This window comes from Mchenga conophoros, linkage group LG7, assembly GCF_057382185.1.
Source record: "Mchenga conophoros isolate Kocher_MC1m ecotype Shallow Benthic linkage group LG7, M_conophoros_male_GT1.1, whole genome shotgun sequence".
Lineage (NCBI taxonomy): Eukaryota > Metazoa > Chordata > Actinopteri > Cichliformes > Cichlidae > Mchenga > Mchenga conophoros.
The window spans coordinates 11,596,285-11,622,429 of NC_140532.1; the positions used below are offsets into that span (position 1 = coordinate 11,596,285).

At 40.4% G+C, this 26,145-nt stretch overlaps 1 protein-coding gene across 2 annotated transcripts; it reads right to left on the reverse strand.

The window, feature by feature from the left end:
- Positions 1–17,246: 17,246 nt before the first annotated feature.
- Positions 17,247–24,953, reverse strand: nr2f2 (nuclear receptor subfamily 2, group F, member 2). 2 transcript variants are annotated; one of them, XM_085282092.1, is made up of 3 exons: positions 23,666–24,953; positions 22,092–22,637; positions 17,247–19,952 (listed from the first exon to the last, which is right to left on the reverse strand). In XM_085282092.1, exons 1-3 carry the CDS (start codon positions 24,114–24,116, stop codon positions 19,678–19,680), a joined length of 1,272 nt encoding a protein of 423 aa, XP_085138218.1. In that variant the 5' UTR covers positions 24,117–24,953; the 3' UTR covers positions 17,247–19,677. The 2 variants fall into 2 exon arrangements, with proteins under 2 accessions (XP_085138218.1, XP_085138219.1); XM_085282093.1 differs by having other exon boundaries at positions 22,092–22,619; positions 23,666–24,951.
- Between the last annotated feature and the right edge of the window lie 1,192 nt (positions 24,954–26,145).

A 26,145-nucleotide genomic window follows, 5' to 3' on the forward strand; every position in this document is an offset into this window, starting at 1 on the left:
CGCAACCTATTTGCCCTGTCCGACCACCTCCACCCACCTCCCCGCCCTCAGCATCATTATCATTCTTGTGTTAAATGACTTACAGGTCAAGAAAACTGTGCAGTATTGATGTGTCATGTGTGAATAATCCATGTCGCTTCTAGACGCCACCTGCAAAATCTCCTGCTTCATCAGGTAGCTTTAGGAAGAAAGGTAAATAACAAATGTTTACAGGACAGTTTAAAGCCAGTTAAATTTAATATGCAGTAGATGTAGCTGAAATTTCATGCACTGGGCAATTTTGGAAAACATGTCAGCTCTTGAATATCCCTTCCCAGAGCATTATTTCTAAAGGGGAAGAAAGCCTTTGATTCTACACAGAGCAATTCAAGTAAAGGTTCATAGCAGCCCTCATCCTTCTTTTGTACTCTTCATTTAGACCCCATTAAAACCCCAACAAGTGCGCCTGGGTCTTTATTTATTGCACTGCTCCACTTTCCAAAGTGCATTTTGCATTCTAAGAGGAGTCTAGATATTAAAGCATTTTTAGGCCAGGTAGCTGTGACACCGCAGTTGCTTTCACACAAAAGATTTGGCAGAAGCTAATTTGCATATAAGGTCAGAGTCAAGCTCCTGATGGAAGTTGTGCAGCATCCCTGTCTCTTAGCAACACTCTTTCTCTCTTCGTGTCTGTGTTGAATTGACTGCTCCCTGGCACTCATCTTTCACCAAGGAAATTCATAATGAAATGCCACCCGACAACCTGCATCCATCTCTAACACCGACACTCTTCACTTCTCTCTTGGGTTGCAATACTTTTACACTGAAATTAATAAATCGCCACATTGTTTAATGACAAGGCGGGGGAGAATGTCAGTGCTATTGTCAGTGTGCTATTGTCTCAGATTTTCAGCAACTTTTATTTTATAGGGGGGGAGATAAACATGTTTATTAAGAATCGTGCCAAGATTAGTGGCAAATTAGCAGGTAATTGGAGACACCTGCAAAACAAAAGGGAGGATGGAGAGGTGGTAGCGTGGAGAGTGTTAAAGGAAGAGCTTCTGGGCTGGCCTCCACCAATTTATTGGTGGGGGAGGCATTTAAAAAGAGGGGATTTGGTATGTTGAGAAAATGACTTTTGTCTTCTTCCATGGTGACAGAATCCAGATTCTGCCAAGAGATGTTAATAGAGGGTCAAATTTTGGACAATAGTATCCGTCATTGCTTTCACAACTGCCTCCATCCTCCAAGCTGAACGCTTTCTCCGCTTAAAAGAAGAGGTGTGCTCCAATTACTGTTTTTGGCAAAGGCAGCCAGCCATAAACTATACTATAATTACCGCTCTGATGATGATTTCTATCATCTTGGCCACCTTGGTCACATGTGGTCTTGGCCCAGTACATTTAAACTTTCTGTGAAAGGTCGGATCCATACACATTTATCTCTCACTCCTTCACATCTTCCCGCGTCCTTTTTTGTCACTCAGATCTTCTTCTTGTTCCACCTCCTGCTCGTCAACAACATCCAAGTCATGACAGGTGCTGGGCGGACATTAAACCTGCTGTTTTCTGCTTCCAAATACGCCGCGTTTCAAAACTCGTTTCCAGACAGAATCTGGCTCCGTTTAAGAACCGCGTGAGGTTTTAAAAAATATATAAAGAAATAAATAATTTCCGTGCGCTGGGAATTGTTTCATTATTATTTATCCTTTTATTTTATTTCAAATGAAAAATAAAAACAAAATATTAAAACGTAGGGCAATTATTATGTATCATTGTTATTATTATTATTATTATTATTAGTAGTAGTAGTAGTAGTATTTAATTCGATCCAGGCTGTACATTTCTAAACGCGAAGAGGGGATAAATGAGAGATTATTCATTAACATTGCGGTGATGCACCTGCGTAAAATGTTTACGTGCACACAGCTTTAAATGGTGACGCATCCAAAAATTAAATGACCAGGGAGGTAACTACTGAGAGCCTGATGAGGGATTGTTTAAACGATAGAAATTAATGCTGCTTTGTCTACAAGTATCTAGTCTTTCAGTGTGTTTTTATATATTTAGATTATTGTCATCACACAATGAAAAATCAACAGAATGCGCTTTTGAAAGTTTTTTTTCTCCCACTATTTTAACTGATTTTTTTTTTTTTCATTTGGTGTGCCGGTCCCAAAACTCACGGGACACGGTTCTTTTACCAGCCCCGTGTAACATCATAGACTCGGCGCTTTGACGCTCTCTGTAGCCGACAACATCAGCATCCCAAGTGAACAAGCGGGGCTCTCCTCTCTGTCGCCCCTTCATTCCCCACTCTGCTGTTTTCCGCTGCCAGAGGTCGTGCTGCTCTGTCGTGCGGCTTTAGTGACTTCAGCATAACCAAACGACTAATTGTCACCCTTTAATTGCGATTCACTTTGCCCCCTCTGGCTTTTGCAATGCCGTGTAAAATTGTACCAGCATAAAGTGATGTAAATAACAAACCTTTTTCTGAAGCTTATCGACTGACGCGCATGTAAGTGTGTGTGTGTGTGTGTGTGTGTGTGTGTGTGTGTGTGTGTGTGTGTGTGTGTGTGTGTGTGTGTGTGTGTGTGTTTGAAAGAGAGAGAGAGAGACAGGGGGGAAGACACCTGCTCTATCTGTCCATCTCGGGATCATGAACACACCAAGTAGGTCTAATTTCTGGGACATTCAGCTGGGATATGTCTCAATTGGGACTGAGATCAGAGGCTGTGATTGTCCATTGGTTTAGATTGGGTTGCTCAGTGCAATTCTGGGAACTTTTATTGCAATCTACAGATTGCAATGATGGAGAGCCCTCGTTGTGGCAGCACTGATTACATCAGCCAGTCTCTGTGTCTACCTTTCATCTCAGGTATTTATTCGTTCTGTACGATCCCTAAATAGCTGCAGCTTCGATATGTATTTGTCATTGTCCATACAGGGACGCCTTCTCCATAACTACCGTTAAGATTAACACCATGCCAGCTTCATTTCATCCATTTATTCTTTCATACGCTGATCTCAGTGCTTGATTAGGACTCAGATGAAGTTGGCGTTAACATACAGATGAGTTTATTAGATGTGCCTTAAAAACACAGTTATTCTTTGAGCTGTGCTGTAATGAGCCATGTACTTTTTTGTTATTGTTGTTTTTCAGAGTGGAGTTTAGCAAATGCGTCTGTGAAAAGTTACTTCAGCTGTGAAAGAAGCCTATTCACTGGAAACAAGTACAAATACTGAACTGTAAAAATAAATAAATAATTGAATAAAAGTCTGATAAAATATGTTATCACTGTATACACTGTCATTATAATATTGTTGCAGATTCAATGTTTTATTATATTATGCATGGATAATATTCAAATCTATAAAATCTATAAATATCATCTAAATCTATAAACCAACAAAGATAAAATAAGTGTAATATTAATAATAACATAGTATAAGTAGCAATAATAAGTTTAAGGTATCATGCAATAAAAGCATTAATATCTAAATGTTCATGAAGTAAAAGTACTCCTCTTGCAGGTGTTACTGTTACCAAATAATATATTTACATTGGAATACATTGATACTAAAGTTGCCTTTTGGCAAACTGATATTAAAAATAGCCATTATATGTAAATAAATAAATAATTTCAGATCCATGTTAATTCTTTAATAATAACGATAATAATGTGATTGTGTTTCTTTTAAATTTTAAGTCATTTAGAGTGAAATTTGAAAATACAGGCTGCATATGCTGACTAGTCAAACCTGTAAAAATGCAGCATTGCTATATCAAATCCTAATCTTTAGCTATTAATTGCCAATTAAAAATAAGCTGCGCAGTACTCATTTGAGTACAATGCAGTACTCAAATGCAGCAACTGAGTAAATGCACTGTATTACTTTACACCTCTACAGCTGACAATAAAACCTCACTCATCTCTCTGCAGGCTGTGATCATTATCAGCATGCGATTTCCAGCATGTTCTTATGAGCACCAGTTTTGTGACATATGGAGATGCTTCCTCCCACAGCCACACCTGACTGTCTGCACAGATGATATCACACAGCTAACTGCCACAAGATTCCCAAAAGGCCCTCCTTTACAGTGAAACATGTCATCTGACCATGTCACCCGGCTAAACCCAAATATTGTGCATTGTTGGTAAAGAGAGGTCAGGCAACTTGCAAGTCGGGTATTTCAGGCTGTGTGCTCTAATTAAGTATTCATGAAACAGCAGTGGGAGGAAAGTATAGGTTTACACGACAGTGGTGGTTGTCGACTACACCACCACCACCACCACCCCCCGGCAGATAGGCCATCATTCCTAGTGTACTTTCAGCAATGATATCAAAAAGGTTTTTTTTTTTTTTTTTTGGTCAAGCCAAAGAGAGGTCACTCTAATAATACCCAAGGTCAGTGGTGGGAGCCAGCGAGTCTCCCAGTCATTATTCATTTGTTCACAGAGTTAATGACAGTTGCAGGGGGAATTTAGAGCCAGTAGCCATGTGATGTCACCAACACATGCCAAGGGATTAGGAGGGCAGGCAGGGGACAAGAAGTGAGGATTATACAGAAAAGACAACAACCTTTACTGCTACAGCACCCAACTCTACATGTTTACTGCTGGAGTTATGACAAGTGATATCACAAAATGAGATAACACTAGCATATAAAAAAAAGAGCAAAAAAGAAGAAGAGAGAAACGGTGCCTTTAACGTGCACCTTTTGACATTTTCTTTTTTCTTCATGGAAATATTTGATATGTCTAGTGACCTCAGTTTGATAAGGGAACATGTTTTTAAACCAAACTCCATCATTCATTTACAGCCTTTCGGTAAATGACAAAATATTGTGAACGTTTCCGTGGTGGGAGGTGATGTCAGTTTCTCTCATTTATGTCCCCTTTAAAAAAAAATTACAGTATTTTAAAGTCACCAGATTATTTGCTGTGTGATAGTTAAGCGCAGTAACAACACTGGTGTAAAACTGGAGCCTGTGGCTATCGCACAGAGAGAATGAACAATGAACACACCTTATTCAGTCATTGGGCAGGCAGCACACAGTGAACAATGAACCCCTCCCTTCTGTCTAGCACCATGTCTGATAATGACCACATCCAGCAACACTGATAGCGCTCTTCTATTATGACCTACATGAGCATAAATATAGCTCAGATAAAAACATTTCGGGAGGAATATTGAGAATATTATCAGCTGTGAATGTGCAGCAACAGACACTGTGTTTTTCATGTTTTTTTGTTTCCATTGTGTTAAGTGAAAGGTGAAAAAATATGGACTATGGATTGCTCATGCACCTGCTGTTCTCCTAATACATGAAGTACAAAGATGTAGTTTTGCTCTTTAGCCTAAAAGGCACAGTTGTTTCTTTTCACAGGATAGTTAGTGAGGAAATCATATGAATTTTGACTTTTCTTTCCTTTGTTTCTTTATTTTTTTGCCATTTTGGCCTTTTTCTTAGCATCCAACATGCAGATACAGTAGATTCCCTGTTTGAGCATAAGGTCAGAGAATAAATATGAACTGTGGTTTGCATTACTTTCAGATGAGTGAAGCTGTCAGACCAATAATATGAGCTTTCAGCCCTACTTTCTGCCACTTATCCCCCATTCTAGGACCAAGGGGTCATGTGAAAATTGAAAGTGACAGTCAAACCAGCATGTTGAACAGGCTGATTGGACTAAGCTGTCATGGCCCAGATCAGAGCTCTTTAACACCAGGCCAATCAGAGGTTTTTCAGTCAAAACCGGCGGATCCCGATTCAGGACAACCTTTAAAGAAAGAGAAAAAGAAGTACCAGTATGCCAACTGTTCAAGGGAAAAATCCCATTGAAGAATTGGTAAGTGTTTGTTTAGTTAAAAAAAATAGAAAGTAAGAAAACTATCTCTGGGGAAAAATCAAACTTCAGAGTTCACTGAAGAGCTTTTCTGTCAGGCGCCAGGACTCTGCTCTCGTTTCCACTTTCAGCCCACTTTCAGAGGGCTTTTCCTATAGTCGCCTGAATGAAAATGTTTGTTTGCAAATGATTTAATGAGCACACTACGCTGTCACATGAAAGACTTTTTTTTCCACTTCATCGTAAGCATCCCCCCGTCAATTTATATTTTGTTCCATATGCAGCATTGCATGAAGCTCCGTCGAAACCAATCAGCTCACCGTCATCCATTCAGATGATAATAAATCACGTCATTATCACATTTACTTGGGTCCATCTTTGAAACGGAGGGAAAAAGAAATATTTTTGTCAGGTGGAAGAATAACTTATGATCCTTTTATGTCCTGCTGAGAACCCTTGAAAATAATAATACACCACAGCAGAAGCACATACAACTGAAATGCGCAGAGTGTTATAAATCTGATGGGATTTGCATATTTTGCCTTCCTCAAGTTGCAGGCAAAAGAAATCACCTGGCATATTTTAAAAAAACAAGTGGTTAGAAAACACAGGCAGGAGTTAGGGTTCACGTTAAGACAGACATGTTCCTCCAGAACTCTCTTGTGATTGAAAATGTGAGGACTTCAAGGTGAAAGCTTCTTCAAGAACAGTTTTTTAAACTCTTCTGTCTGAAAGACTCAAAGTCAAGAAGATTATTAATCAAATAATCAGTCATAATGTGCTTACTTGAACTTTGTTCCTTTTCTCTGTCACCATAGCAGTTTCCCTCTGGTTCATTTCTCTTTTGTTTCATCTTTAAACAGATTTACTTTATAGTGTGTCAGAAATGGGGGGGAGAAAAAAGCTTTACCAGTCTCAAAATACACTTAAAACTTGGCTGTCAAATAATGTTAGTCCTTGCTTAGGGAGCAGTGTCATACAATGTAAGAATCAAAGTGCTAAATCTCGTCTTCTCCGCTATTTGACGAGTTTAAACAACAGGCTGGTGAGTTTGTCACATGTTTAAAGAACAAGTTGGCATATTTGTCAGATTTCTGATGCTAGTATTAAACAGGATATTAGTGTTGTATCATAGAAACATAGCAGAAACTTTAAAAAGATATAAATCCAAATATAGTAGTTTAGAGATCTTTTAAAATCTTGTCACTAAACAAAACTCTCTAAAAGGTCAACAGCTTTCAACGGGGCTTTATGTCAAAAGTTATGTTGTAAATAAAAACGTTGCCCTTATTTAAGAACATTGCTCTGTGCAGGAGTCTGAGGCGAAAGGAAAATTCACACTGTTGGATTTTGCAGTGAGAGTAGTGATTGGCTGAAATAGCTTGACTCAACACTTTGGCAAAATTTACTACAACTGCCTACTGGGGTTTGCTTTGGAGCACACTCTGCTCTGATGCAGAGCACGCTCGCTTTGTGTGCATATGTGTGTGTGTGTTTGTCTAAGAGACACAGAGAGAGATAAATGCTGCTTAAAAGTACGTTAAAAGTCATAATCAATAACCTTCATGACATATTTTCTTTTAAATTTTATTTGCAACCCGGACCTCAAAGTCCTGAAATTAAATTGTGTGTATTCAGTTACATTTTCTTGGCTTCACAGTTGTCGAGACACTGCTCCACCTCCACTCTATTAGGAAACACATGGGGAATAACGATTCTCTGTTTTTTTTTTAATGACTTCTTAATATCATAAAAACTCACCTTCTTTCCTTAAACGCTTAACTTCATCTCTCCAGAATGTGTTTTGTGTCTGTGGAATCCTCTGAACTCTTGTAGGAAAAAAAAATGTTTGATCATTCAAGAAAAGACCTAAAATTAGTAAGTGATCGCCACAAAATATCAGCCAGGAAAGAGCAAAAAAGGCTCCTGCTTGGCTCAGGATTTAGAAAAGTTGCTCAAAAAGCACAACAAAGTAACAGTAAATGTGGCGCATTATATCCTTGAAATAATGAATAATGTGTGAAACAATCTCAGTGTAATTTATTTGGTTTCTTGTTCCTGAACAGTGCCAAAAAGATTCTACATTGGAAAAGGGGGGTGCTCCACATTTTAACTATAAAGGTTCTCAAGCAGCAACAAACTGAATATGTGAGTGAATTATAAAACACTTCAGAGTTCAGAGTTGTTTTCCGTAACTCCTTCTTTGTCGACACACACACAGCAAATTAGAGGAGTGTGTAGAGCACGTTTTGTACATTACATTTCCTTTGCACAAACACACACACACATGCACGCCCACAGACATTAAAGACGCTGTTGCTTTAACTGAGGAATACATGTTTTAATGTCAGAACAAAAAAAAGAAAGAAAAAAAACATGGGTTCTCCTCTTCTCTCTAAAGGATCAGGTAAAAGACTTGTCTCCTGCCTTCCAAAAGCACTCGTCCGGTGTCCATCCCAACATCAGAATTCTCCAACCCATGTTCTCCCTTTTTTTCTGATTCCACTGATCTGAGCTTGAAATGCGAAGACAGCAAAGTACTAAGCCTTCAAACGTGTGATTTTTTCAAAAGATCTCTAAAAGCAATCTCTGCCTGACTGACCCCTGACAGCTGCAGATCTCTTTATTTCTCTCTCTGCTGGCACTTCATTTGGTAGAAAAGCTCTCAGATTCACACCTCTGTCAGGCAGCACAAGTGTTTATTATGTGCATACACACAGAATATCCCGTATACTGCACACCTCAAAGACATGCAGTATGCAGTCTTTTAATAAACAGGCTGAAAATTGTGACAAAAAATATATCCATGTAAATATTGCATCCATTTTTTAAATTTTATTTTATTTCATTCTTTTGTTTTACATATTTATTGGGAATAATCTAAAAAAAAAAGTAAATAAGTGTTGCCATGATTTGTGTTTATAGAAACATAGGTTGTATTTAGATATTTTTTTAGACCCCTGGTGTGAAGAAAACCAGTGTGCTGAACAATATCACAATGAACCTGCTCTTCAGAGCAGACACATTCTGCAAAGGGTTTGACTTTCTCCTCCTGTCTGCCTTTTCTTTATTCTTTCTTTTAAAGACATTTTAAAAGTCAAAAACCAAAAGATTTCACACATTAAAAGAGCTTCATAAAAAACAGAACAGTGGACTCAAAAAGAAACAAAAGGCAAAAAAAAAAGGAAAAAGAGATGAATGTGAAAGAAACACATACTGTAAGTGGCAGTTACATTTAAATACAGTCTTCTATTTTGCTAGATTATAAATATCCATACCAAAACAAAATTACCTGAACAATAGCATGTGTTCTTATGTGCACTTGTCTTGGTTTTATTATGGCAGCTTTTCCACCGTCACTCGGAGTGTAGGGTTTGCTGGTGTCTCCCTCTCTGGAAATGAGACTGCAGGCTCTATCATTAGATCGGATAGCAAGTCTTTATGCAAAGTGTTTTGCATAATTACATACCAAAGCCAGAATAGCCACCCTCAAATTTTATGGGTCACAAAGCATCAACAATTCCCGCATTATTGTCCACCAAAGTCCAGCCCCAGCAATGACAAGGGACGAAGAAGAAGAAGAGGGTGAGAGTAAAAGGAAAAAACTGCTTAATCTAAGCTTGGGAGATTGAATTTTCCTTCCAATAAAAAGTAAGAAAGATTATTCCCAAACTGACACCTTGTTTACATGTAGTTGTAGAGTTCAGAGGACTGGCCAAAGCTTCAGGGAGCTTGATGACTGAGTCCACAACGTCAGCATCACGAAATGGCTCAATTTAGGTCGTTCAGTTATCGCCTTACCTACATTCAGATGCAAAAGCGAACTTTTTAAAACAATTTAAAGAAGTAGAAAGTGTGATTTATTTATTTTGTTAATTGTATCCAATTTTTCGCAGATACACAAGTAAATTACACGTGTGCGTACGTACAATGCAGTGGCTTTAGTAATGATAACTAATACTGTTATTCATTACTGAGACTACTTGAGGCTGCGGGGGGCATTTGTTTCACTATCTTTCATTTCAGTGTGTTGACGCTGGAGTTTAACGTTTTTAGGTCAAGGTTTCAATTCATAATTTAAAAGTAAAATCAGCTAAAAGACAAAATTTCATAAAATCGAAATAGTTCAGCTCCCACCGCTCTTTGAAGTGCAGAGGAGGAAAAACTGAAAAAAAAATATAATTAAATAAATAAATAAAAAGCTGAAGGAAGCTTAAGCGAAAATATACCTGTTTTCAGTCATTCAAACAGAGAGAATACAACCGGATGAGAAATGATATCGAATGAACTATCACATGGTGTTATTTTACACTTTGTTATATCAGGAGCGCCGCTCGTTCACAGGCCGCTGGAAGCACCTCCGATCCAACAAACAAACAGGATCGCAATAATAAAAATCATAATAAATATTTTACCATAAATTGTAATAATAATAATAATTACGAAGCAAATGAACAACAGAGAGAGATACAAGAGACTAGTGCCAGCAGGCCCAGAGCGCTTTGAAGTTCAAATTGAAAAAGGTTCAAAATAAGTAAATAAATAACATAAAATTTAAAAAAATCCAGAGTGTAGAAAAAATAAGGCCATATATAGATTATATATTATATTATCAATTATTTTCTTTTAGAAATTTCAAATGTGTTCTGGACACTTAAAGCAGATTTATTTGAAATGTAACACAATGTTCGATAAACGGGACACAAAAAGCATAATGCAGATCAGATTTCAACATAAAGCAGTTGTCAATAAATGAACACAAAATATCGAAACTGCACCGATCATCGCGAATTTGGAGCCTGCGGGGAAGAGGCGTAATGAGCTTATAGCGCAACACTATGTGAAACCTGATCTTCACTGTTTCTTTGACAAACAGTAGCTGGGTTTGTTACCTACTGTGCTTTCTATACTTCTTTTCCCCCTTAAGTAGACATTTAGTTAATAATAAGAATTTTTTTTCTTCAGGAATTTGCATACATTTCAGCATAAATGTGAACAAAACATCTGGAATTCCATGCTTAACCTGTCCGACTGGAGTCTGCCGATTATTTACCCTTTGATATCTGTATTTAGTTTCATTCGGCGTATTTTGCAGAGAAATCAAAGGTGGTCAGGTAGACATGGAGCATTTCACAGGCACAGAGAGAACTGGAGCGCAGCTGATGTTAAACATGCAGAATAGCGCCATCTCGCTGTTGCAAGCAGATACTCCTTCACATTTCCCCCCTTTTCCGCGGAGACCCTCGGTGAAGGTTTGTCCCCTCATAAGGTTGACCGATTTCTGTGTGCATAGCCAGCTATGACAACAGCCTGCATGCTGCTGTCTTTTGGCGGCCACCAGTTATACTGTTATCGCTGTTCATTAGTGCAGGGGGTCCCGGAGCGCGTCCCGGGACCAGCGGGGGTCACCGAAGGAGGGGGTGAAGTCGTCCTCAGCAATCTGAGAAGTGCTGTCATTTCACTGTAATCTAATTCAACAAAAAATGATCACAGTCCGACATATACACTGGTTCCCAAACTGGGGTCCCGTGAGCTATACTGGTTCGCCGAGGGAGATAAAATGGGGTCCTCGGAAATCAGAGAAATAATTTAATTCCTCTCGTGATTCACGTTCAGCTTCTAGTTGCACATTTACAGGATGTATGTATACATCCTGCGTGGATGTTGATCCTGGATTTCAGCTTCCCTGCTGCTATCTGCTAGTCTGCAGCACATGGAGACTGTGTTAAAAAAAAAAAAAAATCCTATCAAGCCTCAGAAAATGTCAGACGTGGGTCCCCGTGACAACATCTTATCAAGCGGGGATCCGGGGGCTGTAAGTCGTAACTGCGTCTGGTGTTCGTGACACGAAAAGGTGTGGGAGCCCATGAATTGGTAGCGAAAGAGCCCGAAGAGAAGACTTGTTCACACACGCGCAGTGTTTATGTCGCAATATTGTTTGGGTGAGCTGAGAATAAAGAGAATGCTACTTTAAAAAGTTAAGGTAAAAAGAGGCGACTTTAAATTTAAGCGCAACAGCTTTGAAAATATAGGATGATTTAAAAAAAAAAAAAAAAAAAAGGGAATAGGAAGGAGTCACAAATCCTTAAGGATTTCTTGAGGATCTGAGAAACCATCAGTACGTGGACGTAAACATAACATCGTTTATTTGTTTGTTTATTTATTTAACCATTCACTTTAATTTTATTTTGTTTCTATATTCATGTTTTTTAAGAAACACTTGAATAAGAAAGAATCCGATATCTGCCGCTATTATGGCCTACAGGTCAAATAAATGCCGCGGGAGACTCAGTCTAATATACGAGTAGATGTTTGGCCGTTTAGAGCTTGGTGTTTAATTTTATTATTTTTTATTTGTATTTTTTTTATGTTTTTTTTTTTAAACACGAGTTGAAATACGCAAAGTCCGTCCTACAGAAACACTTTAAACGCTTTCCCGTGGCTGTTTACAGAGAGGGACAGAGCAACATATAGCCTGGACGATGAAAGAAATGTCATAAAGTAAAATAAAAGAATAATAGTAACAATAAAGAAAATGTTAGCAGTCCCTGTTTTAGGTTAAATTGGTACAAAAAAGTAGAATTCACGTTCTTGAAGCTGAAGTTCTCGAGGATTTCCACAGCAGAGGTGAGTCTACAAATTTACATTTTTGGAGGATTTTTGTTTGGCTTATTTTTTTCACCTGTGGAATTTGTGAACGTGTAGGCTGCTGATCACTGTGTTGGTGGTGGAAATGGTGATGATAATAACAGTGATAATGATGACGATGATGAAGATGAAGGCTGGACAAGAGATAACGCCCAGGGTGTGAGATTTATTGTTAAAGCACCTTCAGTCTACCACCAGCATCGACCAGAATTACGCCAAATTAATTTCACAGTTTGAGAGAGCTTTGCCAAGTGCGCGTTTGAAGTTTCGGCAAACACACGCATCCACACACAGAGGGATAGACGCTCACTCATAGACGCTCACTCTCTCTCTCTCTCTCTCTCTCTCTCTCACACACACACACACACACACACACACACACACACACACACACACACACACACACACACACACAGTTCCGTGGTGAGGGAGGTTTACAGGGAGGAAAACAGAAAACATCCCCATAACCGACGGGTAAGACAGGCAGAGCTGCGTGTGGAGTGACACGAGCGAGGCATGGCAGGCCTGTCCGTCAAATTAATGCAGAATTGATTAAACATTTAGCTTCTATCTGAGCAATTTATGCAAAATTTTACGTCCAGCGTCTTCCATACACGCTAATCACTGCGGCAGGTATCGCCATCCTCCTCCTCATCATCGTCTTTTGGCTTAAGTCGGACACCACTGTTTGCGCAATAGTGCGATTTAAGTCAACAAACCTGGTTAACTGACATCGCCAATTACGCAGGCCTAATCAGCCACTTTGTAGTTACACGCACAAGCACGCGCACCTCCAAGGACCTCCAAAACGCACGCACGGGAACCCCCAGGTTAACGTGTGGGCTGTAGGCACATTCAGGGTCCCGCGCCAAACGATTTCAGAGTGAAGAGTGTGTAACATTAATACTGCGACCCCTGGAAGACTGACAACCGCTGCGGTGCACCTAATGGGAATCTTAATAAAGTATCTATGTACCCCGAGTAACAAATCAATGCAAGATGTAGGCCTATATCGATCAATACCTATGAAGTACTCATGATGAAGTAATGCGTTAGGGTTTGGGGAGGCTGAGGGGGGCTGTCTAATATCCAGCAGAGTGTTTGCGGTCTCTTCAAATCATCCCTCTGGCTCACCGCTCTTCTAAGTCCTCCCCTCTGTGTGTGATCGTCTATATTAAGACAAATTACAACGTGCGCTTTAAAAAGGTGCCGGTCTCCCCGCTTTGTAGTTTCGGGCGCACAGTAGTGTGACAGAAACCCAGCAGCATGCTCCTCTTAAAAAAGAACGAAAAGGTTTGTTCTCTCTCGGCCGTAAATACATTTTAATATTGTAAACGGTCTTCATGCTAAACTCGGTGGCCAAATATTAGTTTGCATTCTGATCCATTTGGCACGTAAATATTCAAACTACCGCAGGGAATGTTTCGCTGGCACCGAGATGGACTAGCTGTGAGCGTGTTTGGGCTAAAAGAAAACTCAAATAGCCTTCTCGAAACGGGCATAAATTCAGCACGGGGTATATTCATACTCCTGGACTACATCAGCTGCAATTGTCTTTACCTCCCCTATTTAACGGCCACAAAGCGCTGCACCCCTTTTGAAAGTCTAGCAGTGTTTTCTCCCCCCCTTCCCTTTTTCCCCCCCTTTCTTTTTTTTCAAGTGAACTTTGTCTTGGTAGTGTTGCCTGGCCCTTCTTTCTGCACGTCCCCTTCTCTCTCTCCTTTCGGTCCGAACACTTATGAAAACTTCATGAAAGGAACCGCTCTGTTTAAGTTAAGCGGAACAAAACTCAGTACTATCGATTAATATCGGCGTAAATATAAAAACGGCGTGCTGCAAACAAATCTTCATAAAAGTAAATAAACCCAGGAGGTCTACAGTTGTGCGGGAAATATGTTCTACATGTTCTATAACATGTTCTATAGATGCTAAATAACCAGGAACAAAATTCGCTGATGTAGTCAACAGCAGAACGCGGTTCTTTATAGGCGTAAATTACAGTCGTGGGTCTCACGAATTTCCAAAAAGAAAAAAAAAGGCTTATCCCCCAACTATGATATTTTACCTTCGACCCCCCCCCCCCCCCCCAAATAGTTTGTGTGTGTGCCTGCTCCTGCGCTCAGGATCATGTGAATTTGGACTCTCCGGCAAAGAGATGCCCAGTGGCCGTATACTATCTGCTCCATTCACACAGACTGACGCAGTGGGATACAGAGTGGATGACAGGTGCTTAAAACACACATTACTTGTAAAGTTACAGCCTAATAGCAGCCGGCAGCTGCTGTCATGGACGCGCGAGGAGGCGCCTGCATGTGCAGCGCCGACCGCCTTTCCGTTTGTGTTAAAGTGAGCCGAGGTCTCCGAGGTCTTGGGAAGCTACAGTTCCAGGGACAGCGGGTAGATGGCACAATTTTCTTACATTTATGGACAGAGTGCAGGGAAGGCGTTTGCTTTAAGGAGAAGTGAAAGGCAATTTATTTTAATGGCGAAAGACAAAGTGGAGAAATGATCGCAAAATAAAACATTTAAAATAAAGAAAACTGCTACAGAATGGGAAAAAACAGTCTTGCATCTGCTGATTGAGCTTTCATCACCACTTTATAGTCAATGTGTAATATTAATAATAACATTAATAATATTAATAGTAATAATAATATTAATTATTTTTTCCTCTGTCTTCAAAGCCCGTGCGTTAACATATGAGGCAGGTGCCCCAAGCTGCTAAGCCTTTGACTTGTAGGCTACATTGTAAATGAGCTGCGGTGCCTGAAACTATATGGAATAAAGCGCATGCAGTATGGGATAATTTGTCATAGTGATAGTGCCAAGGTACAAATAATGTGCATATGTGCATTTGTGGCTTAACTGCGCAGACATGTACTTGTGTGCTTTCGTGTGAAGTAGACAGCGGAAGAGCAAGGGAATGCAAACCATATCCTTATCTTATTAAACAAATAGCGCCACTAATAGCCCGTGAGCCCTAAATAAGTTCTAAGCTTCTGTGTGTAAAACCCCAACAAACTAACCGAGCATTAAAGACTCTGTATACATGCCACAGCCTCGTAGCATCGTCAGCAGGCTGCAGGATTTTTCTTTAAACTTTTGCTTATAGGCAAAACCAGCTCGCGTGTCAAACAGTTGGCACGTCACGCAGACGTAAATAAAAGTGACGTCGCAGCAAGTTACACCTTGTTGGTTTTTTTCCCCTGCATAATGCTAATAAATGGACAGAAGTAGAAATTATGGAGTCCAATAGATCCAATATGTCATGAAAAAAAAATTCTGTCACCTCAAATCAATCCGGTCAGTGTCGAAATCCAACCGGTCAAGACCCACTCGAAAGCTTTACTTTGACATACGTGGGTGAATTCTGCATCCCTCAAAGTGTTCACCCCCTGCTAACACTGTGAATGGTAAAAGTTTTTTTTCTTTTTTTTTGAGTGGCCGGGGTTGCTCTACTTTAAACACTCTGTCCAATTAACTGATGATCGCGTGTAGCGAGATGTCCACCTTTAATTATCAATATGGGCTTAGTTTGGCCCCAGTGTAGGCTATACCTCAGGGACAGCTTGGTTGGACAAACAGGGGAAGCACCACTGTATGGATAAATAGCGCTTTCAGCAAGAAGCCAGTGATAAAAGACCATCAGCGCCACATTATAATCATCATTTTCTTCATTATCAACAGCAACACAACCACACAGGCGCACTCACAGATACACACCAGCAGCAGCGGCAGGGAAAAAAATGCGGTGAAGTTGGCTTTCATACCGATCCTGATAAAGCTTCTGCACAACAAGGCTAATTCTACTTCAGATTTAACTTCCAACTAAGCCAATACTAATAATAATTATAGGGCAAACAGTTTTAGCGTCAGAGTAGAGTGCGTGTAAATAGCTGGCACTGTAAACCTTTACATCCACTTCTCGAGTTTCTCACACACATAACAGCAACGATAACGATGATGTGCATTATGCCGCCTATAGTTCAGGAAGTTCTGGTAGTGTTGATGAAGCCCGGTGAATCGGTTGGAAGTAAAAATAAAAAGCAGAGCATAACAACCTAAACCACTGCCAGCGATAGAGAGCAATTCTATATTCATGAAATCATTCAAAGCGGTTTCCCTTTCAATACGATTTATCTTATTTTGATACTATGCATAATGTACAGGCTCCTATATAAATTCCGCCCATTAATATTTATGCGAGCGTACAAAGGTGAAACTTTATTCCGCAGATAAAGCGGTGGGAAGGCAGGGTTTGGTATTTCCTGCACTATGGTCGCAGTCCCGTGTGAGGGCGGGCTACTGTTATGAAATGTTATTATCTGTTGAGGCACTGCGCCTTATTACAAGTGGTATTCCATTTCTGGGCTTTAACAGACAGCAACCTTGAATCCATCATTTCCCAAACAGTTTGGTAATTTAGAGATCAGGATTTAGGAAGTATAACCTTATAGGGAAATTAAAAAAAAAAAAAAAAAAAAAGGGGGGGGGGGGGGGGGTTAAGGTACTGAGCGGGCCTGTTGCCGGATTGATTAATTATTTTGTAATTCATTAATCACTTTCAAAGGGCAAAAGGGCAACATCCTGCTACAGCAAATTGACTCCAGTCACCCCCCCCCTCCCTTCCCCGTCCACCACCACCAGCACCACCTTCAACCGACCACACACACCCCCCGCGCACGCGCGCGCGCACGCACACCCATACAAGGACAAGTTCACACATAAAGTTTGGGAAGTTAAAAAAAGAAACCATGAAAAACTGGTGTTTTCAAATTCATAAATTATAATTTAATACCAAGAACAAATTTACAGCAGAATGCTTGTTTACAATAAGCTAACACAAACAAACAAGAATTGTGTTCAACTATAAACTTTCACACACACTCACATATATCACTTGCAATTAATAATAATAATAATAATAATGATAAAAAAAGTATCTATACGTTATCAATACCCTGCAGTCATATATTTTTATATATTTATATAAAAACGTGGGTCAGTTTAAACTGTTCATAATTACAATCATGTATCATTCTCTGGTCCATATGTGGCTCCGAACAGCCAAAGATCAGTGTTCAATCAGTGATCCCTTTTAATTCAACCACAACATGGTGTTTTTTTTGTGTTTTTTTTGTATGTGTGTGTTGAAGAAAAGCCTCAAAACAAGGACAAAATTGCTAGCTTCCAAACGCACACACACGCGCACGCACGCACACACACGTTCTCGCACACGCGCATGCACACCACGGCACCTGTCAGAGACCAAAAGGAGCCATAACACTAAAGTTAAAATATCAGCTCCTTTTTTTTTTTTTTTTTTTTTTTTTTTTTAGGTTTTTTCTAAATTTTTTTGTCCCCAAACCTGCTCACCCTGTTTAAGTCTGTAGCCTAATAATGAACGTCGTTTCTTTTCTTTTTCTTTTTCTGTTGCTTTAAATACAAGGGCTAGTGTACTGAATGCACAGATTATATCTATACAGTCCAAAAAAAGAGTGAAAGAAAGAGAGAAAAAACATTTACATTTATATATCAAAGGTAAAATAGGTTAGCGACCTGTGGCCATGCATTCACAGTCTAAATATACATGAAAAAGAAAACATTTGTAGTAATATGTATATACATTAAAAACATAACCTTCAGTGCTACTAGCTAAGTCTGCCACTCAATTTTGAAGACGTTGTATTACCGAGAAGGAAAAAAAAATGGCAACCACAGATTTTTCTTAATCACATATACTTTGTATGAAGGAAAAAACTTGTTGAAATGAATTGACCTATATTTACAAGAATACTGCCTCTAATCAGTTTTTTCAAGTGAAATACATGACTGGAGTTTCATATCTAATTGTGTCGTCCCCCCCCAAAAAAAAAAAATGTTGTAGGCCTACTTTAACATCGTTTTGATAAGAAATCACACCATGCTTGTCAGGCACTTAATGCTTGAAGTGAATAAAGGGTGACATTTCAGGGACGCTGTAATAATACTGCTATTAAACACTACTCTGGCTAGGCTTCAAACTTTTATGACCCTTGACCTCTCCAACTTTTTTTTTCTTCAAGCAAGCCAACTATGCTTTCAGTACAGTTTTCAGCTTCTGCAAAAGCTCTTAAATGCGCATGTACTGCATTTAGAGCAACCTATTTTACATACCTTTTATAACAGCAGGTCTAGGCAACTTCTAAAAATTTCCTTTTTAAGAAAAAATATTATTATTATTGTATCCAATTGGGGAACTGAAGCCAAATATTCAGAGCTGGATGAAACTGGGAAGATTATTCGCCAAATAATTAAAATCGTGTAAAGCCCTCATGTCTGTCAGCGTCAAACTAATTAATTTAAAAATTTAAGAGAGCTTATGCAGCTTTAGTTAAAAGCAGGAGTGGAAAACAAAAGTGGATCCTGTAACTTCATAGTAATAAAGAGCGAAGTGTTTCCGCTGGGTCATAAAGTTTAACATGAACTCCAAAAAAGAAAAAGAAGAAGAAAAAAAACTCCCTTTTGTCCAGATTGGTCATCCTAACAACATAAGTGCGTTTGCAGCATTAAGCCTAGATCATAAGCCTATTTTCCTATTGCTGTGGTTTTAATTCTTTTTAGAACTTTTTTTTTCTTTTTTTTCATTATTTCACCTTTTTCAAAATAAACCATTGTCTTAGAAAATAACACCACCTGTACTACAGAAATCACATAGGCCGGTTTGGAACCAGAAAGGAGGAACAAAGAAAGTACAAAACACAGCTATACATGGACACAGGACAAGTCATCTGAGAAAAGAAAATTCACGTTTCGTATTTTCCCTTTCTCCAGTTTCTCTTTTAACCCAAATTTTCATTTTTAAATGCACTTAATACTTCAAATTTCCTCACGCGGATCAACAGAATCCCCTTTCCCTTTTTTTCCCTCATTTTCTTCTTTCATTAAAAAAAAGGATCGAAGCAGGTTGTTCTGCATGAACACTGGGAGCATGTATCTGCCATTTTGAAAGTTCAATGGATGTCTCAATTTTTTTTTTTTTTTTTTTTTTTTTGAGTAGGGGGGAATTCACAGTCATTTACGTCAATGTCTTTCTTCATGAAAGCCAGCCCCGTGTAACAGCCGGGTTTTTTTTTTATTCCTTCCACAAAAGCAGCTATAATCATTGTAGTCTCGCAGCCCCCCAACCCTACCTTTTGTTTGTTCGTCGCCTTCTTGGTTTACTGAATTGGCATGTAAGGCCAGTTAAAACTGCTCCCCGAAAGCAACATATCCCTGATGAGAGTTTCAATGGGGGTTTTACCTACCAATCGGACGAAAAATAATTGTTCTATGACCGAGGAAGAGACTGTGCGGAGGGAAGGCAAGCGGAGTAACAACTTCCCAAACCGTGTTGGCTGGTTGGGATACTGGCTCCGGACATATTCCTCCAGGGCGCACTGGGACTTCTCCTGCAAACTTTCCACATGGGCCACATCTGAGAGGCCACAAGCATCTGAGAGGGGGAAAAACAAATAAACATTAATAAAGTGTAACCTAAAGTGTTTCTCTCACTAGGAGCTTTTTCCCACTGTGGTGATACACTACAGCGAAAATTGATAGCCTGTCACATAAAAAATAAAAATAAAAAATCAATTATTTGCAGAATTAAAATCTCAACATTACATGTAAAAGTGTAGCTGAATGGTCTCAAGGCTTGATTTAATAAATATCGATTTAAAAAAAATAATAACAAATTATTATATGACAATAATACAATAACCATAGCATTACGCTAAACAAATAATGTAAGGCACCATTAACCAAAATACGCTTCCACATGCATGCCAGTTTATTTTGTTTAAACTATTTACTTTGATTTTTATTTTCTTATCTGCGTGTGTGTTTAATTTATGAAAAAGGGGATGGGGGGGGGGGGGGGACTTGCCATCTTACAGGGGCAGATAAAAATGAGAGCCTTGCTTCCCTCGTCATATTAATTCTGTGTTTCTCCTTTCGTCGCTATTATTATCTATATTTTCCCCGATAAAGCCATTTAAAAGTGAACTAAATAATTAAGCATATTCATAGTTAAAGACTGTGTTTCAGATGGGCCTGTGTCTTTCACAGTCAGAGGCAGTGCGAGGTAGAGAGGGGTGGGGGTGAGGGAGGAGAGAGGGAAAGACAGGGAGACCTACTGACCTTTAGTGAGCAGAGATTTAGCTCGAGAGAAAAAAAAAAAAGGGCCCATAGCCTACGGAGCTGCCGTCATACTATACCATCGGAGACGCAGAATCACTATCTATGCTGCTGCATGTGGGCGGCAGCTGATGATGTGCCAAAAACGCTTGTACGCACATTGGGTAAGTTTGTAAAGTTGATGCATGACAACAACCAAACCGCCAAAGTAGCAAAGGCGTGTCACTCAGGCTACAACACACAGCTCACGTTCAAGCCTCCGGGACTCAGGTATGGAGGAGACAAATTAAGCCATCGTGGATGTATAAAGCCTTGACAGTAAAATTCAATGACATGAACTATGATTTTATTTCAGAAAGGGCTAACTAACCAGCCACCATGAGCTCACTTGAAGATTGCCACAGCTAAATGAAATAAAAAGACTGATGGCTTGCAGGTATGGTATCATTTCAAAGACATGCATTCAGTCGTCGGTGAAACCTTGTAAATCTCTTCCCTACGTGTTTTTTTTTTCTTCTTCTCCTTTAACGGTGTAGCTAATGTAACAAAATAGCCGGGAAGTTTGGGTTATGTTTAGGTCATGACCCAGTTCTCGAGCGAGTCCAGAGACGCCCTGAATCTTAGGCGGAGAGAATATTTCTGCAAATAAAAATTAAAGCCGCCCCTCTTGTCACTGCGCAATATCACACAATGCTGTTAGACTCTCTCATTTTTGCAAATATAGGGGTGTCCGTGTTTTTTATGTATTTATTTATTTATTTATGTATTTTTTTATGGTAGCACATGTATGCCACCTAAATGACAAGGAAGCGTTGAAACCTGGGCAGTGCTTTTACTGTGTGCAAATGGGACATTAGGCTTGTCTTTCTTTTTCTATTCCCATCCCCCTCGTAGCCTGACATCATTTATATCTGTCATTTCCTACAAACAAGACGTGGGGTATACACACAATGATAAATGGCCGAAAAGCCCAAGTGTAGAAATTCATCTGCAGGCTATTTGAGTCTCCAAAAGAGTTCTAATATCTCGATTTTATGATGCCTGAAGCAATTATTGCGGAGTTATCAGTTTTATTTAACTCGAGCTTAATTTGCGGTGGGTTTTGTGTGTGTGTATGTGTGTGTCTGGGCATACTTTGCTCTGCTTTGTTGTTCATTTAAACCAAGATAGATCTGGTGTGGTCATTCCACCATTTTCATTTTATCCTTGCGCATGTGACTGATAAATCAGTTGATCAATCGAGTGATTTTATAATTGAGTAGCCTAGGGTCTGTCTGAAAGCCCTTGGCCATGAAGGCAGCATAGGTGAACGTTTAAGTACAGCGTTCATCTAATACAAGCAACAGCCTCTGGCCAGTGCTGATATATTTAGGTCAGCGTTGATTTAGCTGATGTCAGTGTGCAGGTTAGTGACATTCACACACACTGAACTTGAGTGAGCAGTCTATTGTCTTACCTGTGGTGAAGAGCACAATTGCCTTTAAGCAGCTATATTCAGCAGAGTCAACGTGCAAAGCTTTGAGCTTTTCCACTTGTTCTTGGAAGATCCTAATGTGGTCCATAAAGGCCACCACTCTGTCCGCAGACATGGGGGAGGCGTGAAGGCCAGCCGCCGCTAGGAGAGGAGCCACATGCAGGGGCATGGAGCACTGCGCGGCGTTGAGCACAAATAACTCACTCCACGTCAACCTCAGCAGAGCCACCTGGTCTGTGATCTGAAGGTCTGGAAAGAAGGGAATATTCCTGGCCCACTCCACGGCACTGAAGAGCATCCTGGCTGCTAGTTCACAAATGTTCTCGATACCCATTATGTTGTTGGGTTGCATGCACTGACTGCCATACCGGGACGTCGGGTAGGGCTCCGCTCTCAACAGAAGAGAGATATATCCGGATAAGTAGGAATGGCAGTGGAGTGGGTCTCCATTTGTCAAGGCGAACTGACCGTGGTGTGGCTGTGTGGGTGGCACCCGTCCCCTTTGCACGGCTGCAGTAAAAAGAGAAACTACAGATATTGAAGCCTGAATTCTACAAATGATCACAGACATTCTGAGCATTAAGGGTGGCTGTTAAACAGTACAGTATTTTAAAGTGCAGAAAACTGAAATCTGAACGCCAAGCTGTAAATGTTTACTAGCCTGTGCAGGATCAAAACACACACACGCACGCACGCGCGCGCACACACACACACGCACACACACATATTATTACCCGAGTTTAAAAAGAGATAAGACACAGTGCCTTGATAATAAAGAGGCTGTAGTGTGAGAAACCGTACACTGAATATACATATATATATATAAATTTAAAAAACAAACAAACAGGGATGCGCTTTAAACACAATTAAGACAAGCCTCGCACATGTCTAGCTTTAAATTGTTGTTATTCAGCAACAGCAACATGAGCTGGCTGTGAAGGAACACAAAGAGGGCAAGGGAGACCTTGCATGTTTAACCCTTAACCTACTTAGCAATTCATCTCGTTTTACCCCATACACGAAGGCCTATTTTAGACTAAAATTCAGATAATTTCTCCGGGTTAGACGGAGCACGATCGTTCTTTTTTTAAACGCACAGTGTCACGCTAATGTCCAGCTTAAGACACAGAGAACAAGGCAAGCGGCAAGATGTGGAGATGTAGCCAGAACACGCTATCTCTTAATTCGCCACTCGCCATAATAGCGCAGAGGGCTATTGTATCATAAATTCAACACAGATGTATCTCTACGGCAGTCACGGTATCACATTATATTCGGCAGCTTCAGTTTGGCCACGGGTGGGCTCGTATTTGTCAAATGCAGAGCTATAACGCACTGGCGCTAGACACTGTAATGCATGGCTAAAAGGAACATCCGGAGAGCCCCGTCTCGACCACAGGCAGAGAGCGGCTCCATTGCGTGCTCCAGCCGCACAGCCTTGGAGGGAATAGTCGGGAAAGGAAACATGCTGTGGGAGCGACATGATATGGTTCGATGTCTAAAACCTACAAACGCACAAACACACACATGGATAAGAGAACAAAAAATCCCAATACCTTCCCGTCTCATGCCGACTTTAAGGCATTTTTTGAGGCGGCAGTACTGACACTGATTGCGGTGGTGTTGGTCGATTGGACAATTCCTGTTGGCACGGCATGTGTAAGTGAGGTTCCGTCGTACGCTCCGTTTGAAGAAGCTCTTGCACCCCTCGCAAGTAAACTGGCCATAGTGTTTGCCACTAGATTTATCCCCACAGACCACGCATTCAATGTGCTGTGGCTGTTTCTCCGACTGCTGCGACGTCTGGTTCGTCGGCGTGGACTGTGTGTTGTTCGGGGGTCCTTGGACCGGAGTCTGAGGGGTCGGAGGGGCGACCTGAGAGGCTGTCAAATTCAACTGGCCTGCTTGAGGTGTGGGAAGAGATAGTCCTCCTTGGGTTTGCGAGGAAAGGGTGCCTTGGGTGTCAGCCACATCGTCCTGGGAGCCTCTCCACACTACCATTGCCATATCTATCAGTCAACGTAAAGAAACTTTTTGTCTGCCGTTTTGGTGTCGCGGTGAATAATGTCTCAAGGAAACGCGGTAAACTGTGATTAACAGTCGGACACACAAAATGCCAGATCTAGCCTACGCTGAATCCAGTCTGAATCTCCCGAAAACTGTCGATTTATTGCTGTTGGAGACGTTGCCGAAGCACGTTTTCAAAACTGATGCGATGGCGAGCTGAGTCGCTGCCTTGCGCTTAAAGGCCAAGTCCAGGGGCGCTTACAGTCAGCCATCCAGTACACCCATCAATGGGAAAAGGTGGGTTAAATATTCAAAAATAACCAACCGAGGTAGCATGGGCTAGTCAGTGGATGATGGAGCAGGTTGATAAGACCGTGCTCGCAGCAGCATAAAACAATTAGTGAGCACACTGTAGCAGCTACTATCAAGTTCCAGCACAAGTCTCGGAGAAAATCACCAACTGGGTAAAAAAACAGAAAAGAAAAAAACTGCGTCTTCTTCCTTTTCTCCTTGTGAGGTAGCGCCAGCAAGCGCGCAGCTGAAGCCAATGTTTTGAGAGCTTGGAATATGAAGACAACTCTTCCCCAAAAAAGCGAAAGCACTAAAACAAAAAACATAAAAAAACAAGGATCACAACCTACAAACCTCCTCCGTGCACTGAAAAATAATAGGAAAAAGGAGAAGAGAATCAAAGTGATCAAATATGTTAAAAAGGCGGAGGTTAGGAAGTGATTTGCGATTGGTAGGAGCCGGGCTGGCAGAATGCTTTCTCTCTGATCAGCTCACTGAGCTCTCTATATAGTGAACTTTGACACGACTGCTGCAACTTAGCACACGTTACCATGGAGATCTGCTGCCATATAAGGAAGGAGAGTGTGTTTGACTGGTCAGAGCTCAGGGACCTCCCCCTGAACCCCATTGGCTAGTCGGCACTTGTGCTACTTGGTACCTTGCCAGAGCCAGCATGGAGGTCGAGAGGGCCGCTTGGTCCTAAAAAGAGACGCTTTTCGGAGAGAGTATTCACTGATAGTCACTCAAATCACCCAGACTATAAGGTATACTCACATGCAGCCTGGTAAAGCTTTAGCAATTTCAAGTGGGGAAAAAAGGAAAATATCAATAATTCAATGCAGTGCATCATGTCGCGCTACAGTATATCCGGTAACCCTATAACAAGCTGAAATATAAAAGAAGATAGGATTTTTTTCTCTTTTCTTTTTTTTCTTATCCCTGAGACACAGATGCACCTTCTTGGCATGACCTGTGTTCATTACAGTCTTGATCCTTTAGGTATGTGGATATAAAGACAGACTCCACTGCTGAATGAATGAAAAAACAACACACAAAAGAAACAAAAAAAGGCTGTGTGATGGGCTACGTTAATTTAAGACTGGTGATGCTGTTACCTAGACCAAATAACATGTTTATTATTATTGATAATAAATGCATATAAAAAAATCAAAACAAGTGTAGGCTTCGATTTGTCTTTCCATGCACACTGTAAAACCAGACACTGAATAAGGTCGCTCCCCATTTAAAGAAGAAGAGAAGAAAACGCCACCTGGATTTCTTTATTTCTCATTTTAAACAAACCTCTATATTTCTACGAGGCTAATAGTACATATTAGTGCTTTCCAATCGTACCAGGTGCTACACATCACAATCCACATGTCTCGTGAAATTGTCGCTATCGCCTGGTGAAATCATCCCACAGCTCGCCGTTGCCTAACAAAAAAATCCCGCAAGCCACAAATATTAATCATCTGCATGGTCAGGAGGTCCAAAAGCATGATTTCTCCAAAGACAGTTTTGTCTGTATATGTGGTCAGAGCTTGAGACGACTACAGCTTTAAATGCGGAGCACAATTAAAATGTCACTCGAGGTCAAAGGCCATGCCCTTCACTTTAAGGCTAGGGTGAAAGCAGAGTCCCCTTATTGACACACCACACAAAAACGATACCTTAATACTTGTCGGATTTTTGCTCACTAAAATAAATAAAATAAAAACATCTTATTTTAATGACGATA